We start from the raw sequence: 20,808 nt of genomic DNA, 5'->3' as shown, positions 1-20,808 counted from the left end.
TAATGTTAAGATACATCACCATAATGTTAAGATACATCACCATAATGTTCTGATACATCACCATAATGTTCTGATAGATACATCACCATAATGTTCTGATAGATACATCACCATAATGTTAAGATACATCACCATAATGTTCTGATAGATACATCACCATAATGTTAAGATACATCACCATAATGTTAAGATACATCACCATAATGTTAAGATACATCACCATAATGTTAAGATACATCACCATAATGTTAAGATACATCACCATAATGTTAAGATACATCACCATAATGTTCTGATAGATACATCACCATAATGTTCTGATAGATACATCACCATAATGTTCTGATAGATACATCACCATAATGTTAAGATACATCACCATAATGTTCTGATAGATACATCACCATAATGTTCTGATAGATACATCACCATAATGTTAAGATACATCACCATAATGTTAAGATACATCACCATAATGTTCTGATAGATACATCACCATAATGTTCTGATAGATACATCACCATAATGTTCTGATAGATACATCACCATAATGTTCTGTTAGATACATCACCATAATGTTCTGATACATCACCATAATGTTAAGATACATCACCATAATGTTCTGATAGATACATCACCATAATGTTCTGATAGATACATCACCATAATGTTCTGTTAGATACATCACCATAATGTTAAGATACATCACCATAATGTTCTGATAGATACATCACCATAATGTTAAGATACATCACCATAATGTTCTGATAGATACATCACCATAATGTTCTGATAGATACATCACCATAATGTTCTGATAGATACATCACCATAATGTTCTGATAGATACATCACCATAATGTTCTGTTAGATACATCACCATAATGTTCTGATAGATACATCACCATAATGTTCTGATAGATACATCACCATAATGTTAAGATACATCACCATAATGTTCTGATAGATACATCACCATGATGTTCTGATAGATACATCACCATAATGTTAAGATACATCACCATAATGTTAAGATACATCACCATAATGTTCTGATAGATACATCACCATAATGTTAAGATACATCACCATAATGTTCTGTTAAGATACATCACCATAATGTTAAGACACATCACCATAATGTTCTGATAGATACATCACCATAATGTTAAGATACATCACCATAATGTTCTGATAGATACATCACCATAATGTTAAGATACATCACCATAATGTTCTGTTAAGATACATCACCATAATGTTAAGACACATCACCATAATGTTCTGATAGACACATCACCATAATGTTCTGATAGATACATCACCATAATGTTAAGATACATCACCATAATGTTCTGTTAAGATACATCACCATAATGTTAAGATGCATCACCATAATGTTAAGATACATCACCATAATGTTCTGATAGATACATCACCATAATGTTCTGATAGATACATCACCACAATGTTAAGATACATCACCATAATGTTCTGATAGATACATCACCATAATTTTCTGATAGATACATCACCATAATGTTCTGATAGATACATCACCATAATGTTCTGATAGATACATCACCATAATGTTCTGATAGATACATCACCATAATGTTCTGATAGATACATCACCATAATGTTCTGATACATCACCATAATGTTAAGATACATCACCATAATGTTCTGATAGATACATCACCATAATGTTCTGATAGATACATCACCATAATGTTCTGATAGATACATCACCATAATGTTCTGATAGATACATCACCATAATGTTAAGATACATCACCATAATGTTCTGATAGATACATCACCATAATGTTAAGATACATCACCATAATGTTCTGATAGATACATCACCATAATGTTAAGATACATCACCATAATGTTCTGATAGATACATCACCATAATGTTAAGATACATCACCATAATGTTCTGATAGATACATCACCATAATGTTAAGATACATCACCATAATGTTAAGATACATCACCATAATGTTCTGATAGATACATCACCATAATGTTCTGATAGATACATCACCATAATGTTCTGATAGATACATCACCATAATGTTAAGATACATCACCATAATGTTAAGATACATCACCATAATGTTAAGATACATCACCATAATGTTCTGATAGATACATCACCATAATGTTCTGATAGATACATCACCATAATGTTAAGATACATCACCATAATGTTCTGATAGATACATCACCATAATGTTAAGATACATCACCATAATGTTCTGATAGATACATCACCATAATGTTCTGATAGATACATCACCATAATGTTCTGATAGATACATCACCATAATGTTCTGATAGATACATCACCATAATGTTCTGATAGATACATCACCATAATGTTCTGATAGATACATCACCATAATGTTCTGATAGATACATCACCATAATGTTCTGATAGATACATCACCATAATGTTCTGATAGATACATCACCATAATGTTCTGATAGGAACATCACCATAATGTTCTGATAGATATATCACCATAATGTTCTGATAGATATATCACCATAATGTTCTGATACATCACCATAATGTTAAGATACATCACCATAATGTTCTGATAGATACATCACCATAATGTTCTGATAGATACATCACCATAATGTTAAGATAGATACATCACCATAATGTTAAGATACATCACCATAATGTTAAGATAGATACATCACCATAATGTTCTGATAGATACATCACCATAATGTTCTGATAGATACATCACCATAATGTTAAGATACATCACCATAATGTTCTGATAGATACATCACCATAATGTTAAGATACATCACCATAATGTTCTGATAGATACATCACCATAATGTTCTGATAGATACATCACCATAATGTTAAGATACATCACCATAATGTTAAGATACATCACCATAATGTTCTGATAGATACATCACCATAATGTTCTGATAGATACATCACCATAATGTTCTGATAGATACATCACCATAATGTTAAGATACATCACCATAATGTTAAGATACATCACCATAATGTTCTGATAGATACATCACCATAATGTTCTGATAGATACATCACCATAATGTTCTGATAGATACATCACCATAATGTTCTGATAGATACATCACCATAATGTTCTGATAGATACATCACCATAATGTTCTGATAGATACATCACCATAATGTTAAGATACATCACCATAATGTTCTGATAGATACATCACCATAATGTTCTGATAGATACATCACCATAATGTTAAGATACATCACCATAATGTTAAGATACATCACCATAATGTTCTGATAGATACATCACCATAATGTTCTGATAGATACATCACCATAATGTTCAATAATGTTCTGATAGATACTGATAGATACATCACCATAATGTTCTGATAGATACATCACCATAATGTTAAGATACATCACCATAATGTTAAGATACATCACCATAATGTTCTGATAGATACATCACCATAATGTTCTGATAGATACATCACCATAATGTTCTGATAGATACATCACCATAATGTTCTGATAGATACATCACCATAATGTTCTGATAGATACATCACCATAATGTTAAGATACATCACCATAATGTTAAGATACATCACCATAATGTTCTGATAGATACATCACCATAATGTTCTGATAGATACATCACCATAATGTTCTGATAGATACATCACCATAATGTTAAGATACATCACCATAATGTTAAGATACATCACCATAATGTTAAGATACATCACCATAATGTTCTGATAGATACATCACCATAATGTTCTGATAGATACATCACCATAATGTTCTGATAGATACATCACCATAATGTTCTGATAGATACATCACCATAATGTTAAGATACATCACCATAATGTTCATGTGATTTCTGTCATTCTGAACGCTGTGTCAGGACACCCTATTGGGTTTTACACCCCAATGCATATGGATCCGGTAAATTTCTCAAACGTCTGGTAAAATAAAATAAAACTACCTTCCCGGTCACGTTGTCTGGCGTCACATCTTCCTAACGGTAACCCTGCTGTTGCCTGGACCGGTTGGTCGGTCGGTGGGTGTTGTCTGGCGTCACATCTTCCTAACGGTAACCCTCCTAACGGTAACCCTCCTAACGGTAACCCTCCTAACGGTAACCCTCCTAACGGTAATCCTCCTAACGGTAACCCTCCTAACGGTAACCCTCCTAACGGTAACCCTCCTAACGGTAACCCTCCTAACGGTAACCCTCCTAACGGTAACCCTCCTAACGGTAATCCTCCTAACGGTAACCCTCCTAACGGTAACCCTCCTAACGGTAACCCTTCTAACGGTAACCCTCCTAACGGTAACCCTCCTAACGGTAACCCTCCTAACGGTAACCCTCCTAACGGTAACCCTCCTAACGGTAACCCTCCTAACGGTAACCCTCCTAACGGTAACCCTCCTAACGGTAACCCTCCTAACGGTAACCCTCCTAACGGTAACCCTCCTAACGGTAACCCTCCTAACGGTAACCCTCCTAACGGTAACCCTCCTAACGGTAACCCTCCTAACGGTAATCCTCCTAACGGTAACCCTCCTAACGGTAACCCTCCTAACGGTAACCCTCCTAACGGTAACCCTCCTAACGGTAACCCTCCTAACGGTAATCCTCCTAACGGTAACCCTCCTAACGGTAATCCTCCTAACGGTAACCCTCCTAACGGTAACCCTCCTAACGGTAACCCTCCTAACGGTAATCCTCCTAACGGTAACCCTCCTAACGGTAACACTCCTAACGGTAATCCTCCTAACGGTAACCCTCCTAACGGTAACCCTCCTAACGGTAACCCTCCTAACGGTAACCCTCCTAACGGTAACCCTCCTAACGGTAACCCTCCTAACGGTAACCCTCCTAACGGTAACCCTCCTAACGGTAACCCTCCTAACAGTAACACTCCTAACAGTAACACTCCTAACAGTAACCCTCCTAACGGTAACCCTCCTAACGGTAACCCTCCTAACGGTAACCCTCCTAACAGTAACCCTCCTAACGGTAACCCTCCTAACGGTAACCCTCCTAACGGTAACCCTCCTACTTTGTGGCCTGGGTTTCCAGATGTTGCCTGGACTAAAGAGATCTCCATTGAGAAAGGGTTTCCAGATGTTGCCTGGACTAAAGAGATCTCCATTGAGAAAGGGTTTCCAGATGTTGCCTGGACTAAAGAGATCTCCATTGAGAAAGGGTTTCCAGATGTTGCCTGGACTAAAGAGATCTCCATTGAGAAAGGGTTTCCAGATGTTGCCTGGACTAAAGAGATCTCCATTGAGAAAGGGTTTCCAGATGTTGCCTGGACTAAAGAGATCTCCATTGAGAAAGGGTTTCCAGATGTTGCCTGGACTAAAGAGATCTCCATTGAGAAAGGACAAGGCTTAAAGTCATGCTTTAGAGCTTTTGTATCCTTTTAGGCCAGTAGTTTTGAAAGTAGTGCTTACAAAATTCTAAATGGGTCCCTCATAATTGTGCACTACGTCAGCAATTTCATATATGTTACGTCCTACAAAAAAATAAATATATATCTATGTTTATTCGTAAAATAAGTTCTGAATTTGTAAGTGCTTAAGACCCACGGACTGCATGTTGAATCTGAGTCTAGGTAGCTGGTCCTGTATGTCTAAGCCTTTTATTTATCAGACGACAGCCCAAAGAGATGCTCTGCCTGGTGTGTAGACTGCATGTTGAATCTGAGTCTAGGTAGCTGGTCCTGTATGTCTAAGCCTTTTATTTATCAGACGACAGCCCAAAGAGATGCTCTGCCTGGTGTGTAGACTGCATGTTGAATCTGAGTCTAGGTAGCTGGTCCTGTATGTCTAAGCCTTTTATTTATCAGACTACAGCCCAAAGAGATGCTCTGCCTGGTGTGTAGACTGCATGTTGAATCTGTGTCTAGGTAGCTGGTCCTGTATGTCTAAGCCTTTTATTTATCAGACTACAGCCCAAAGAGATGCTCTGCCTGGTGTGTAGACTGCATGTTGAATCTGAGTCTAGGTAGCTGGTCCTGTATGTCTAAGCCTTTTATTTATCAGACTACAGCCCAAAGAGATGCTCTGCCTGGTGTGTAGACTGCATGTTGAATCTGAGTCTAGGTAGCTGGTCCTGTATGTCTAAGCCTTTTATTTATCAGACTACAGCCCAAAGAGATGCTCTGCCTGGTGTGTAGACTGCATGTTGAATCTGTGTCTAGGTAGCTGGTCCTGTATGTCTAAGCCTTTTATTTATCAGACTACAGCCCAAAGAGATGCTCTGCCTGGTGTTAGACTGCATGTTGAATCTGAGTCTAGGTAGCTGGTCCTGTATGTCTAAGCCTTTTATTTATCAGACTACAGCCCAAAGAGATGCTCTGCCTGGTGTGTAGACTGCATGTTGAATCTGAGTCTAGGTAGCTGGTCCTGTATGTCTAAGCCTTTTATTTATCAGACTACAGCCCAAAGAGATGCTCTGCCTGGTGTGTAGACTGCATGTTGAATCTGTGTCTAGGTAGCTGGTCCTGTATGTCTAAGCCTTTTATTTATCAGACTACAGCCCAAAGAGATGCTCTGCCTGGTGTGTAGACTGCATGTTGAATCTGAGTCTAGGTAGCTGGTCCTGTATGTCTAAGCCTTTTATTTATCAGACTACAGCCCAAAGAGATGCTCTGCCTGGTGTGTAGACTGCATGTTGAATCTGAGTCTAGGTAGCTGGTCCTGTATGTCTAAGCCTTTTATTTATCAGACTACAGCCCAAAGAGATGCTCTGCCTGGTGTGTAGACTGCATGTTGAATCTGTGTCTAGGTAGCTGGTCCTGTATGTCTAAGCCTTTTATTTATCAGACTACAGCCCAAAGAGATGCTCTGCCTGGTGTGTAGACAGTTGTCACAGCTGTTCGTTAGTTGGTCCTGATTTAACAGAGAGTCTACCACGGACTGTACTACTCCATAATTAGATGTATAGAAAGCCTTTAAACCTCTCTCATCTCCATGCGTAATTATCTATTCTCAAATGGCTGGTAAATTATGTCTAATCTATCAATCAACCCATCTTCCTACCTACCTTATCCTACCTACCTACCTACCTACCTTACCTACCTACCTACCTACCTACCTACTTATCTACCTACCTTATCTTATCTACCTACCTACCTACCTTATCTTATCTACCTCCTACCTACCTACCTTATCTTCCTACCTACCTACCTTATCTTATCTACCTACCTACCTAATCTTATCTACCTACCTACCTAATCTTATCTATCTACCTACCTAATCTTATCTATCTACCTATCTACTTATCTAATCTATCTCAGACATGGAGGAGCCGGAGCTGGTGAATGGGGATGGGATGGACCAGCACACGGACGGGGAGGAACAAGCCGTCACCAGGACAAAAACCAAGAGGAAGAAGTGAGTTCTGGACTGTTGAATCTACGGGGACGTTCCAGGTCGCCACATTGAATATGTGTTTCAGGAACCCCCATCGATATACCTTAATGACCTGTTGATGATATATCTGCACGGTAAGCGGCCTGGAACGTCTTCATAATCTCCATCTTGACACGTTACTATCTGCACCCCCCCCCCCCCCCCACAACAGGAAGTCCAAGATTGACATGCATTACGCCAATGACCTGGGAGTGGAGGAAGGTGACATCGTCAGTGGTTTGCACCATGCTATCCCCCAGCATTCCCTGTTTTCTTCTCCTCTGGGCCACAGCCAGCCGGTCGGCAAAGTGTTTGTGGAGAGAAACAGTGAGTGTTCTGTCTCTCTTATATTAACATAAAATCGGAACGTGCAACCAAATCTTGGTGTCGGCAGAGACTTATATCTCTAAACAACGGCAGAACGGCGCTGCAAACTCTCACAAAGTATTTAACTTCTTATGTAAATCACTAGTCTATACGAGTCTGTCTGTCTGCCTGCGACTAGCTATCTGTCTGCCTGCGACTAGCTGTCTGTCTGCCTGCGACTAGCAAACTATTTCAACGGAGAGCATGCTTCGTAGTCCTGGCCGACTAAATCTGTGTCCGGGGTAACTGGCTCTCTCCTTTGGAACTCAGACCCTGGTCAGGAGTTTAACCAGTTGTTGTCTCGATGTTCTTTCAGAGCGTTTCCAGGCGACTGACCCGCCCAAACACAACGCACATCTACCTGACCACATGGAGGATTACATGGAGACCAGACCCCTCTGGACGACCAGGGACGTAGCCATGAGAGTACACAGTGGCTTCAGGTGAGTTACACAGTGGCTTCAGGTGAGTTACACAGTGGCTTCAGGTGAGCTACACAGTGGGTTCAGTTGAGCTACACAGTGGGTTCAGGTGAGTTACACAGTGGGTTCAGGTGAGCTACACAGTGGGTTCAGGTGAGCTACACAGTAGGTTCAGGTGAGTTACACAGTGGCTTCAGGTGAGTTACACAGTGGCTTCAGGTGAGTTACACAGTGGGTTCAGGTGAGTTACACAGTGGCTTCAGGTGAGTTACACAGTGGCTTCAGGTGAGTTACACAGTGGGTTCAGGTGAGCTACACAGTGGCTTCAGGTGAGTTACACAGTGGCTTCAGGTGAGCTACATGCCTTGCAGAGATCTTGGATGTGATAACTGACACTTTATCTAATTCTCTCTCTCTGTGTGTGTGTGTCTCTCTCCAGAGTGATAGGTCTGTTTTCCCATGGCTTCCTGGCTGGCTATGCAGTGTGGAACACTGTGGTGGTGTATGTTTTGGCTGGGGAGCAGTTCACCACCCTACCTAACCTGCTACAGCAGTACCACTCCTTGGCCTACCCTGCTCAGTCTCTCCTCTACCTACTGTTGGCTATCAGCACAGTGTCTGCCTTCGACAGGTAAGGTCCTACCCTGCCCAGTCTCTCCTCTACCTACTGTTGGCTATCAGCACAGTGTCTGCCTTCGACAAGTAAGGTCCTACCCTGCTCAGTCTCTCCTCTACCTACTGTTGGCTATCAGCACAGTGTCTGCCTCCGACAGGTAAGGTCCTACCCTGCTCAGTCTCTCCTCTACCTACTATTGGCTATCAGCACAGTGTCTGCCTCCGACAGGTAAGGTCCTACCCTGCTCAGTCTCTCCTCTACCTACTGTTGGCTATCAGCACAGTGTCTGCCTTCGACAGGTAAGGATCATTGGTTAAACCTTCTGTTTCTGTATCTCTCTGTGAGCACTTTGATATAGAAACGTTGTCCTCTCGTGTAAGAGGTTTGTCTAGGGGTCAACACATATGCCCCCCCCCCCACCCCCCAACAGGTTTGTCTAGGGGTCTACACATGTTCCCCCCCAACAGCGGGGGATTGAATCACAGTAGTACCCGTTTTCTATACTGTTCCTGTAGTCTAGTTTCTATACTGTTCCTGTAGTCTAGTTTCTATACTGTTCCTGTTGTCTAGTTTCTATACTGTAGTCTAGTTTCTATACTGTTCCTGTAGTCTAGTTTCTATACTGTTGTCTAGTTTCTATACTGTTCCTGTAGTCTAGTTTCTATACTGTTCCTGTTGTCTAGTTTCTACACTGTTGTCTAGTTTCTATACTGTTACTGTAGTCTAGTTTCTATACTGTTCCTGTAGTCTAGTTTCTATACTGTTCCTGTTGTCTAGTTTCTATACTGTTCCTGTAGTCTAGTTTCTATACTGTTCCTGTAGTCTAGTTTCTATACTGTTCCTGTTGTCTAGTTTCTACACTGTTGTCTAGTTTCTATACTGTTCCTGTAGTCTAGTTTCTATACTGTTCCTGTTGTCTAGTTTCTATACTGTTCCTGTAGTCTAGTTTCTATACTGTTCCTGTTGTCTAGTTTCTATACTGTTCCTGTAGTCTAGTTTCTATACTGTTCCTGTAGTCTAGTTTCTATACTGTTCCTGTTGTCTAGTTTCTATACTGTTCCTGTAGTCTAGTTTCTATACTGTTCCTGTAGTCTAGTTTCTATACTGTTCCTGTTGTCTAGTTTCTACACTGTTGTCTAGTTTCTATACTGTTCCTGTAGTCTAGTTTCTATACTGTTCCTGTTGTCTAGTTTCTATACTGTTCCTGTAGTCTAGTTTCTATACTGTTCCTGTAGTCTAGTTTCTATACTGTTCCTGTAGTCTAGTTTCTATACTGTAGTCTAGTTTCTACACTGTTGTCTAGTTTCTATACTGTTCCTGTAGTCTAGTTTCTATACTGTTCCTGTTGTCTAGTTTCTATACTGTAGTCTAGTTTCTATACTGTTCCTGTAGTCTAGTTTCTATACTGTAGTCTAGTTTCTATACTGTAGTCTAGTTTCTATACTGTTCCTGTTGTCTAGTTTCTATACTGTAGTCTAGTTTCTATACTGTTCCTGTAGTCTAGTTTCTATACTGTAGTCTAGTTTCTATTCTGTTCCTGTAGTCTAGTTTCTATACTGTAGTCTAGTTTCTATTCTGTTCCTGTAGTCTAGTTTCTATTCCTGTAGTCTAGTTTCTATTCTGTTCCTGTCGTCTAGTTTCTATACTGTAGTCTAGTTTCTATACTGTAGTCTAGTTTCTATACTGTTCCTGTAGTCTAGTTTCTATACTGTAGTCTAGTTTCTATACTGTAGTCTAGTTTCTATACTGTAGTCTAGTTTCTATACTGTAGTCTAGTTTCTATACTGTTCCTGTAGTCTAGTTTCTATACTGTTCCTATAGTCTAGTTTCTATACTGTTCCTGTTGTCTAGTTTCTACACTGTTGTCTAGTTTCTATACTGTTCCTGTAGTCTAGTTTCTATACTGTTCCTGTTGTCTAGTTTCTATACTGTTCCTGTAGTCTAGTTTCTATACTGTTCCTGTAGTCTAGTTTCTATACTGTTCCTGTAGTCTAGTTTCTATACTGTAGTCTAGTTTCTACACTGTTGTCTAGTTTCTATACTGTTCCTGTAGTCTAGTTTCTATACTGTTCCTGTTGTCTAGTTTCTATACTGTTCCTGTAGTCTAGTTTCTATACTGTTCCTGTAGTCTAGTTTCTATACTGTTCCTGTAGTCTAGTTTCTATACTGTAGTCTAGTTTCTATACTGTAGTCTAGTTTCTATACTGTTCCTGTAGTCTAGTTTCTATACTGTTCCTGTAGTCTAGTTTCTATACTGTTCCTGTAGTCTAGTTTCTATACTGTAGTCTAGTTTCTATACTGTTCCTGTAGTCTAGTTTCTATACTGTAGTCTAGTTTCTATACTGTAGTCTAGTTTCTATACTGTTCCTGTAGTCTAGTTTCTATACTGTAGTCTAGTTTCTATACTGTAGTCTAGTTTCTATACTGTAGTCTAGTTTCTATACTGTAGTCTAGTTTCTATACTGTTCCTGTTGTCTAGTTTCTATACTGTTCCTGTAGTCTAGTTTCTATACTGTTCCTGTTGTCTAGTTTCTACACTGTTGTCTAGTTTCTATACTGTTCCTGTAGTCTAGTTTCTATACTGTTCCTGTTGTCTAGTTTCTATACTGTTCCTGTAGTCTAGTTTCTATACTGTTCCTGTAGTCTAGTTTCTATACTGTTCCTGTAGTCTAGTTTCTATACTGTAGTCTAGTTTCTATACTGTAGTCTAGTTTCTATACTGTTCCTGTAGTCTAGTTTCTATACTGTTCCTGTAGTCTAGTTTCTATACTGTTCCTGTAGTCTAGTTTCTATACTGTAGTCTAGTTTCTATACTGTTCCTGTAGTCTAGTTTCTATACTGTTCCTGTAGTCTAGTTTCTATACTGTAGTCTAGTTTCTATACTGTAGTCTAGTTTCTATACTGTAGTCTAGTTTCTATACTGTAGTCTAGTTTCTATACTGTAGTCTAGTTTCTATACTGTTCCTGTTGTCTAGTTTCTATACTGTAGTCTAGTTTCTATACTGTTCCTGTAGTCTAGTTTCTATACTGTAGTCTAGTTTCTATTCTGTTCCTGTAGTCTAGTTTCTATACTGTAGTCTAGTTTCTATTCTGTTCCTGTAGTCTAGTTTCTATTCCTGTAGTCTAGTTTCTATTCTGTTCCTGTCGTCTAGTTTCTATACTGTTCCTGTCGTCTAGTTTCTATACTGTAGTCTAGTTTCTATACTGTAGTCTAGTTTCTATACTGTAGTCTAGTTTCTATACTGTAGTCTAGTTTCTATACTGTAGTCTAGTTTCTATTCTGTTCCTGTAGTCTAGTTTCTATACTGTTGTCTAGTTTCTATACTGTTCCTGTAGTCTAGTTTCTATACTGTTCCTGTTGTCTAGTTTCTACACTGTTGTCTAGTTTCTATACTGTTACTGTAGTCTAGTTTCTATACTGTTCCTGTAGTCTAGTTTCTATACTGTTCCTGTTGTCTAGTTTCTATACTGTTCCTGTAGTCTAGTTTCTATACTGTTCCTGTAGTCTAGTTTCTATACTGTTCCTGTTGTCTAGTTTCTACACTGTTGTCTAGTTTCTATACTGTTCCTGTAGTCTAGTTTCTATACTGTTCCTGTTGTCTAGTTTCTATACTGTTCCTGTAGTCTAGTTTCTATACTGTTCCTGTTGTCTAGTTTCTATACTGTTCCTGTAGTCTAGTTTCTATACTGTTCCTGTAGTCTAGTTTCTATACTGTTCCTGTTGTCTAGTTTCTATACTGTTCCTGTAGTCTAGTTTCTATACTGTTCCTGTAGTCTAGTTTCTATACTGTTCCTGTTGTCTAGTTTCTAGTTTCTATACTGTTCCTGTCTAGTTTCTATACTGTTCCTGTAGTCTAGTTTCTATACTGTTCCTGTTGTCTAGTTTCTATACTGTTCCTGTAGTCTAGTTTCTATACTGTTCCTGTAGTCTAGTTTCTATACTGTTCCTGTAGTCTAGTTTCTATACTGTAGTCTAGTTTCTACACTGTTGTCTAGTTTCTATACTGTTCCTGTAGTCTAGTTTCTATACTGTTCCTGTTGTCTAGTTTCTATACTGTAGTCTAGTTTCTATACTGTTCCTGTAGTCTAGTTTCTATACTGTAGTCTAGTTTCTATACTGTAGTCTAGTTTCTATACTGTTCCTGTTGTCTAGTTTCTATACTGTAGTCTAGTTTCTATACTGTTCCTGTAGTCTAGTTTCTATACTGTAGTCTAGTTTCTATTCTGTTCCTGTAGTCTAGTTTCTATACTGTAGTCTAGTTTCTATTCTGTTCCTGTAGTCTAGTTTCTATTCCTGTAGTCTAGTTTCTATTCTGTTCCTGTCGTCTAGTTTCTATACTGTAGTCTAGTTTCTATACTGTAGTCTAGTTTCTATACTGTTCCTGTAGTCTAGTTTCTATACTGTAGTCTAGTTTCTATACTGTAGTCTAGTTTCTATACTGTAGTCTAGTTTCTATACTGTAGTCTAGTTTCTATACTGTAGTCTAGTTTCTATACTGTTCCTGTAGTCTAGTTTCTATACTGTTCCTATAGTCTAGTTTCTATACTGTTCCTGTTGTCTAGTTTCTACACTGTTGTCTAGTTTCTATACTGTTACTGTAGTCTAGTTTCTATACTGTTCCTGTAGTCTAGTTTCTATACTGTTCCTGTAGTCTAGTTTCTATACTGTTCCTGTTGTCTAGTTTCTATACTGTTCCTGTAGTCTAGTTTCTATACTGTTCCTGTTGTCTAGTTTCTACACTGTTGTCTAGTTTCTATACTGTTCCTGTAGTCTAGTTTCTATACTGTTCCTGTTGTCTAGTTTCTATACTGTTCCTGTAGTCTAGTTTCTATACTGTTCCTGTAGTCTAGTTTCTATACTGTTCCTGTAGTCTAGTTTCTATACTGTAGTCTAGTTTCTATACTGTAGTCTAGTTTCTATACTGTTCCTGTAGTCTAGTTTCTATACTGTTCCTGTAGTCTAGTTTCTATACTGTTCCTGTAGTCTAGTTTCTATACTGTAGTCTAGTTTCTATACTGTTCCTGTAGTCTAGTTTCTATACTGTAGTCTAGTTTCTATACTGTAGTCTAGTTTCTATACTGTTCCTGTAGTCTAGTTTCTATACTGTAGTCTAGTTTCTATACTGTAGTCTAGTTTCTATACTGTAGTCTAGTTTCTATACTGTAGTCTAGTTTCTATACTGTTCCTGTTGTCTAGTTTCTATACTGTTCCTGTAGTCTAGTTTCTATACTGTTCCTGTTGTCTAGTTTCTACACTGTTGTCTAGTTTCTATACTGTTCCTGTAGTCTAGTTTCTATACTGTTCCTGTTGTCTAGTTTCTATACTGTTCCTGTAGTCTAGTTTCTATACTGTTCCTGTAGTCTAGTTTCTATACTGTTCCTGTAGTCTAGTTTCTATACTGTAGTCTAGTTTCTATACTGTAGTCTAGTTTCTATACTGTTCCTGTAGTCTAGTTTCTATACTGTTCCTGTAGTCTAGTTTCTATACTGTTCCTGTAGTCTAGTTTCTATACTGTAGTCTAGTTTCTATACTGTTCCTGTAGTCTAGTTTCTATACTGTAGTCTAGTTTCTATACTGTAGTCTAGTTTCTATACTGTAGTCTAGTTTCTATACTGTAGTCTAGTTTCTATACTGTAGTCTAGTTTCTATACTGTAGTCTAGTTTCTATACTGTAGTCTAGTTTCTATACTGTTCCTGTTGTCTAGTTTCTATACTGTAGTCTAGTTTCTATACTGTTCCTGTAGTCTAGTTTCTATACTGTAGTCTAGTTTCTATTCTGTTCCTGTAGTCTAGTTTCTATACTGTAGTCTAGTTTCTATTCTGTTCCTGTAGTCTAGTTTCTATTCCTGTAGTCTAGTTTCTATTCTGTTCCTGTCGTCTAGTTTCTATACTGTAGTCTAGTTTCTATACTGTAGTCTAGTTTCTATACTGTAGTCTAGTTTCTATACTGTAGTCTAGTTTCTATACTGTAGTCTAGTTTCTATACTGTAGTCTAGTTTCTATACTGTTCCTGTAGTCTAATTTCTATACTGTTCCTATAGTCTAGTTTCTATACCGTAGTCTAGTTTCTATACTGTAGTCTAGTTTCTATACTGTTCCTGTAGTCTAGTTTCTATACTGTAGTCTAGTTTCTATACTGTTCCTGTAGTCTAGTTTCTATACTGTTACTGTAGTCTAGTTTCTATACTGTAGTCTAGTTTCTATACTGTAGTCTAGTTTCTATACTGTTCCTGTAGTCTAGTTTCTACACTGTTCCTGTAGTCTAGTTTCTATACTGTTACTGTAGTCTAGTTTCTATACTGTAGTCTAGTTTCTATACTGTTCCTATAGTCTAGTTTCTATACTGTAGTCTAGTTTCTATACTGTTCCTGTAGTCTAGTTTCTATACTGTTCCTGTAGTCTAGTTTCTATACTGTAGTCTATTTTCTATACTGTAGTCTAGTTTCTATACTGTAGTCTAGTTTCTATACTGTAGTCTAGTTTCTATACTGTAGTCTAGTTTCTATACTGTAGACTAGTTTCTATACTGTAGTCTAGTTTCTATACTGTAGTCTAGTTTCTATACTGTAGTCTAGTTTCTATACTGTTCCTGTAGTCTAGTTTCTATACTGTTCCTGTAGTCTAGTTTCTATACTAGTCCTGTAGTCTAGTTTCTATACTGTTCCTGTAGTCTAGTTTCTATACTGTTCCTATAGTCTAGTTTCTATACTGTTCCTGTAGTCTAGTTTCTATACTGTTCCTGTAGTCTAGTCTCTATACTGTTCCTGTAGTCTAGTTTCTATACTGTTCCTGTAGTCTAGTTTCTATACTGTAGTCTAGTTTCTATACTGTAGTCTAGTTTCTATACTGTTCCTGTAGTCTAGTTTCTATACTGTTCCTGTAGTCTAGTTTCTATACTGTTCCTGTAGTCTAGTTTCTATACTGTTCCTGTAGTCTAGTTTCTATACTGTTCCTGTAGTCTAGTTTCTATACTGTAGTCTAGTTTCTATACTGTAGTCTAGTTTCTATACTGTTCCTGTAGTCTATACTGTTCCTGTAGTCTAATTTCTATACTGTTCCTGTAGTCTAGTTTCTATACTGTTCCTGTTGTCTAGTTTCTACACTGTTGTCTAGTTTCTATACTGTTCCTGTAGTCTAGTTTCTATACTGTTACTGTAGTCTAGTTTCTATACTGTTCCTGTAGTCTAGTTTCTATACTGTTCCTGTAGTCTAGTTTCTATACTGTAGTCTAGTTTCTATACTGTAGTCTAGTTTCTATACTATTCCTGTAGTCTAGTTTCTATACTGTAGTCTAGTTTCTATACTGTTCCTGTAGTCTAGTTTCTATACTGTAGTCTAGTTTCTATACTGTAGTCTAGTTTCTATACTGTAGTCTAGTTTCTATTCTGTTCCTATAGTCTAGTTTCTATTCCTGTAGTCTAGTTTCTATTCTGTTCCTGTAGTCTAGTTTCTATACTGTTCCTGTAGTCTAGTTTCTATACTGTTCCTGTAGTCTAGTTTCTATACTGTTCCTGTAGTCTAGTTTCTATTCCTGTAGTCTAGTTTCTATTCTGTTCCTGTAGTCTAGTTTCTATACTGTTCCTGTAGTCTAGTTTCTATACTGTTCCTGTAGTCTAGTTTCTATACTGTTCCTGTAGTCTAGTTTCTATTCCTGTAGTCTAGTTTCTATACTAGTCCTGTAGTCTAGTTTCTATACTGTTCCTGTAGTCTAGTTTCTATACTGTTCCTGTAGTCTAGTTTCTATTCCTGTAGTCTAGTTTCTATTCCTGTAGTCTAGTTTCTATTCTGTTCCTGTAGTCTAGCTGCTCCTCTGTCTGATCTCCATGCTCTGTGTTGCAGGGTGAACCTGGCGAAGGCCTCCATGGCTCTAAGGGGATTCCTCACTCTGGACCCGGCTGCTCTGGCCTCCTTCTGTAGGTTCCTCTCCTTACTAGTTCATTACAACATCTGTAGCCTCTTCTGTTAGTTAACCGCGTAGTAGACAAAGACAAAACATATTCTGTGTCATATGATGTTTTCTCCTTCCTTCTCTGGGGTTTCCAGTGTACTTTACAGCGCTCATCCTGTCCCTCAGTCAGCAGATGACCAGCGATCGTATTAACCTCTACCCCACTGCCAACGAGACCCTGTGGTGAGCACTGCACAGCTCTGTGGTGGAGGTCTACAATGGCAACCTATCCTTATATAGTGACCAGGGCCCATAGCAACCAATCCCTTACATAGTGACCAGGGCCATTGGCAAGCTGTCCCTTACATAGTGACCAGGGCCCATGGAAACCTGTCCCTTACATAGTGACCAGGGTCCATGGCAACCTGTCCCTTACATAGTGACCAGGGCCCATGGCAACCTGTCCCTTACATAGTGACCAGGGTCCATGGCAACCTGTCCCTTACATAGTGACCAGGGCCCATAGCAACCTTACATAGTGACCAGGGCCCATGGCAACCTGTCCCTTACATAGTGACCAGGGCCCATAGCAACCTTACATAGTGACCAGGGCCCATGGCAACCTGTCCCTTACATAGTGACCAGGGCCCATAGCAACCTTACATAGTGACCAGGGCCCATAGCAACCTTACATAGTGACCAGGGCCCATGGCAACCTGTCCCTTACATAGTGACCAGGGCCCATGGCAACCTGTCCCTTACATAGTGACCAGGGCCCATGGCAACCTGTCCCTTACATAGTGACCAGGGCCCATGGCAACCTGTCCCTTACATAGTGACCAGGGCCTATGGCAACCTGTCCCTTACATAGTGACCAGGGCCCATGGCAACCTGTCCCTTACATAGTGACCAGGGCCTATGGCAACCTGTCCCTTACATAGTGACCAGGGCCCATGGCAACCTGTCCCTTACATAGTGACCAGGGCCCATGGCAACCTGTCCCTTACATAGTGACCAGGGCCCATGGCAACCTGTCCCTTACATAGTGACCAGGGCCCATGGCAACCTGTCCCTTACATAGTGACCAGGGCCCATGGCAACCTTACATAGTGCACAATTGGGTTACTAATACTGAAGACTGTTACCCCAGACACATAACTGTAGTCTACTATTGGGTTACTAATACTGAAGACTGTTACCCCAGACACATAACTGTAGTCTGCTATTGGGTTACTAATACTGTTACCCCAGACACATAACTGTAGTCTGCTATTGGGTTACTAATACTGTTACCCCAGACACATAACTGTAGACTACTATTGGGTTACTAATACTGTTACCCCAGACACATAACTGTAGTCTGCTATTGGGTTACTAATACTGTTACCCCAGACACATAACTGTAGTCTGCTATTGGGTTACTAATACTGAAGACTGTTACCCCAGACACATAACTGTAGTCTACTATTGGGTTACTAATACTGTTACCCCAGACACATAACTGTAGTCTGCTATTGGGTTACTAATACTGAAGACTGTTACCCCAGACACATGACTGTAGTCTGCTATTGGGTTACTAATACTGTTACCCCAGACACATAACTGTAGTCTACTATTGGGTTACTAATACTGTTACCCCAGACACATAACTGTAGTCTACTATTGGGTTACTAATACTGAAGACTGTTACCCCAGACACATAACTGTAGTCTACTATTGGGTTACTAATACTGAAGACTGTTACCCCAGACACATAACTGTAGTCTACTATTGGGTTACTAATACTGAAGACTGTTACCCCAGACACATAAGTGTAGTCTGCTATTGGGTTACTAATACTGTTACCCCAGACACATAACTGTAGTCTGCTATTGGGTTACTAATACTGTTACCCCAGACACATAACTGTAGTCTACTATTGGGTTACTAATACTGTTACCCCAGACACATAACTGTAGTCTGCTATTGGGATACTAATACTGTTACCCCAGACACATAACTGTAGTCTACTATTGGGTTACTAATACTGTTACCCCAGACACATAACTGTAGTCTACTATTGGGTTACTAATACTGAAGACTGTTACCCCAGACACATAACTGTAGTCTACTATTGGGTTACTAATACTGAAGACTGTTACCCCAGACACATAACTGTAGTCTGCTATTGGGTTACTAATACTGTTACCCCAGACACATAACTGTAGTCTGCTATTGGGTTACTAATACTGTTACCCCAGACACATAACTGTAGTCTGCTATTGGGTTACTAATACTGTTACCCCAGACACATAACTGTAGTCTGCTATTGGGTTACTAATACTGTTACCCCAGACACATAACTGTAGTCTACTATTGGGTTACTAAAACTGAAGCTTCAGACTTCCCTTCCCTTTGGAAATAAAAACATAACAGCAACAACAAGCGTAATAAACACTGTGTATATATATATATATAACAAAGAGCACAAGGTACAACAGAGACATTATTTATAGCAGAGCAGCCGAGTACAGGAGATTGGAGACATACAACAGGCCGTGTGGACACAAGCACTCATCATGGGTCACCTGTTACGTCATCTTCCATCTGTAGCTAGGACAATCTTAATTACCTTCAGGAAACATGTCTAGAGTCTGAGCTTTGTGTTGTCTCTGTCCCCCAGCGCCCCTCCCTCCCTCTCAATTCAATTAAATGTAAATTAAATTCATTTCAAGAGGCTTTGATTGGTATTGGGAAACATATGTTAATATTGTGAAAGCAAGTGAAGTAGATATTACTTCTGTCTCTCCCTCCTCTTCCTCTAACCCCCTCCTCTCTCCCTCCTCTTCCTCTAACCCCCTCCTCTCTCCCTCCTCTTCCTCTAACCCCCTCCTCTCTCCCTCCTCTTCCTCTAACCCCCTCCTCTCTCCCTCCTCTTCCTCTAACCCCCTCCTCTCTCCCTCCTCTTCCTCTAACCCCCTCCTCTCTCCCTCCTCTTCCTCTAACCCCTCCTCTCTCCCTCCTCTTCCTCTAACCCCCTCCTCTCTCCCTCCTCTTCCTCTAACCCCCTCCTCTCTCCCTCCTCTTCCTCTAACCCCCTCCTCTCTCCCTCCTCTTCCTCTAACCCCCTCCTCTCTCCCTCCTCTTCCTCTAACCCCCTCCTCTCTCCCTCCTCTTCCTCTAACCCCCTCCTCTCTCCCTCCTCTTCCTCTAACCCCCTCCTCTCTCCCTCCTCTTTCTCTAACCCCCTCCTCTCTCCCTCTTCCTCTAACCCCCTCCTCTCTCCCTCCTCTTCCTCTAACCCCCTCCTCTCTCCCTCCTCTTCATCTAACCCCCTCCTCTCTCCCTCCTCTTCCTCTAACCCCTCCTCTCTCCCTCCTCTTCCTCTAACCCCCTCCTCTCTCCCTCCTCTTCCTCTAACCCCCTCCTCTCTCCCTCCTCTTCCTCTAACCCCTCCTCTCTCCCTCTTCCTCTAACCCCCTCCTCTCTCCCTCCTCTTCCTCTAACCCCCTCCTCTCTCCCTCCTCTTCCTCTAACCCCCTCTCTCTCTCCCTCTCTCCCTCCCTCCAGGCCCCCTGGTTCAGAGCACCAAATCCTCCAGCCCTGGATTGTGGTCAACCTGGTGATAGCCCTGTTAGTGGGTCTGGCCTGGGCCTTCGTCTCAACGCGACCAGACATGGACTACACCGAAGGTGAGAGCTTTATGAACTCAACTCGAATTATCATTAACCGCAATAACTAGTTAATTATCATAATAGCTAGCACTAATTACAAATGTCTAACGGTCTGGTTCATAACTATCAACTTTAAACTATTCCCGAGTGACAATTATTCCCGTGTCTTGTGTCGACAGAGTTTTTAATGGCGATGGCAGTTGAAGACCTCTACCCAAGATATGACGATAACCCAGATCTTTCAGCCTGAAACTCGTTACGTTCTATTTGGTTCCAAAGCAGTTTGGAAAAAAAATAATTTTTTAAAAAGTGTGTTTTTTTGTTTGTATTATGTGTACCATAAAATGATAGAGATTTCCATTTCCACAATGTCATTTAAACATTAAATAAAAGGGGATCA

The 20,808-nt window shown here is 39.9% G+C and overlaps 1 protein-coding gene across 2 annotated transcripts in view; it reads left to right on the top strand.

The window, feature by feature from the left end:
- tmem237a (transmembrane protein 237a) overlaps positions 1 to 20,808 on the top strand; it is a 42,433-nt gene extending 21,625 nt beyond the window's left edge. For both annotated transcript variants that reach the window (XM_046347170.1, XM_046347083.1), the window contains exons 4-11: positions 7,348 to 7,444; positions 7,635 to 7,789; positions 8,145 to 8,271; positions 8,690 to 8,881; positions 16,707 to 16,780; positions 16,911 to 16,998; positions 20,305 to 20,426; positions 20,588 to 20,808. In XM_046347170.1, the coding sequence (XP_046203126.1) occupies positions 7,348 to 7,444; positions 7,635 to 7,789; positions 8,145 to 8,271; positions 8,690 to 8,881; positions 16,707 to 16,780; positions 16,911 to 16,998; positions 20,305 to 20,426; positions 20,588 to 20,658 (926 nt within the window). In that variant the 3' untranslated portion in view covers positions 20,659 to 20,808. The remainder of the gene's footprint in view (positions 1 to 7,347; positions 7,445 to 7,634; positions 7,790 to 8,144; positions 8,272 to 8,689; positions 8,882 to 16,706; positions 16,781 to 16,910; positions 16,999 to 20,304; positions 20,427 to 20,587) is intronic.

The sequence above is a fragment of the Oncorhynchus gorbuscha genome, linkage group LG01 (assembly GCF_021184085.1).
Source record: "Oncorhynchus gorbuscha isolate QuinsamMale2020 ecotype Even-year linkage group LG01, OgorEven_v1.0, whole genome shotgun sequence".
NCBI lineage: Eukaryota > Metazoa > Chordata > Actinopteri > Salmoniformes > Salmonidae > Oncorhynchus > Oncorhynchus gorbuscha.
This window is presented reverse-complemented; position numbering and strand designations above follow the sequence as displayed.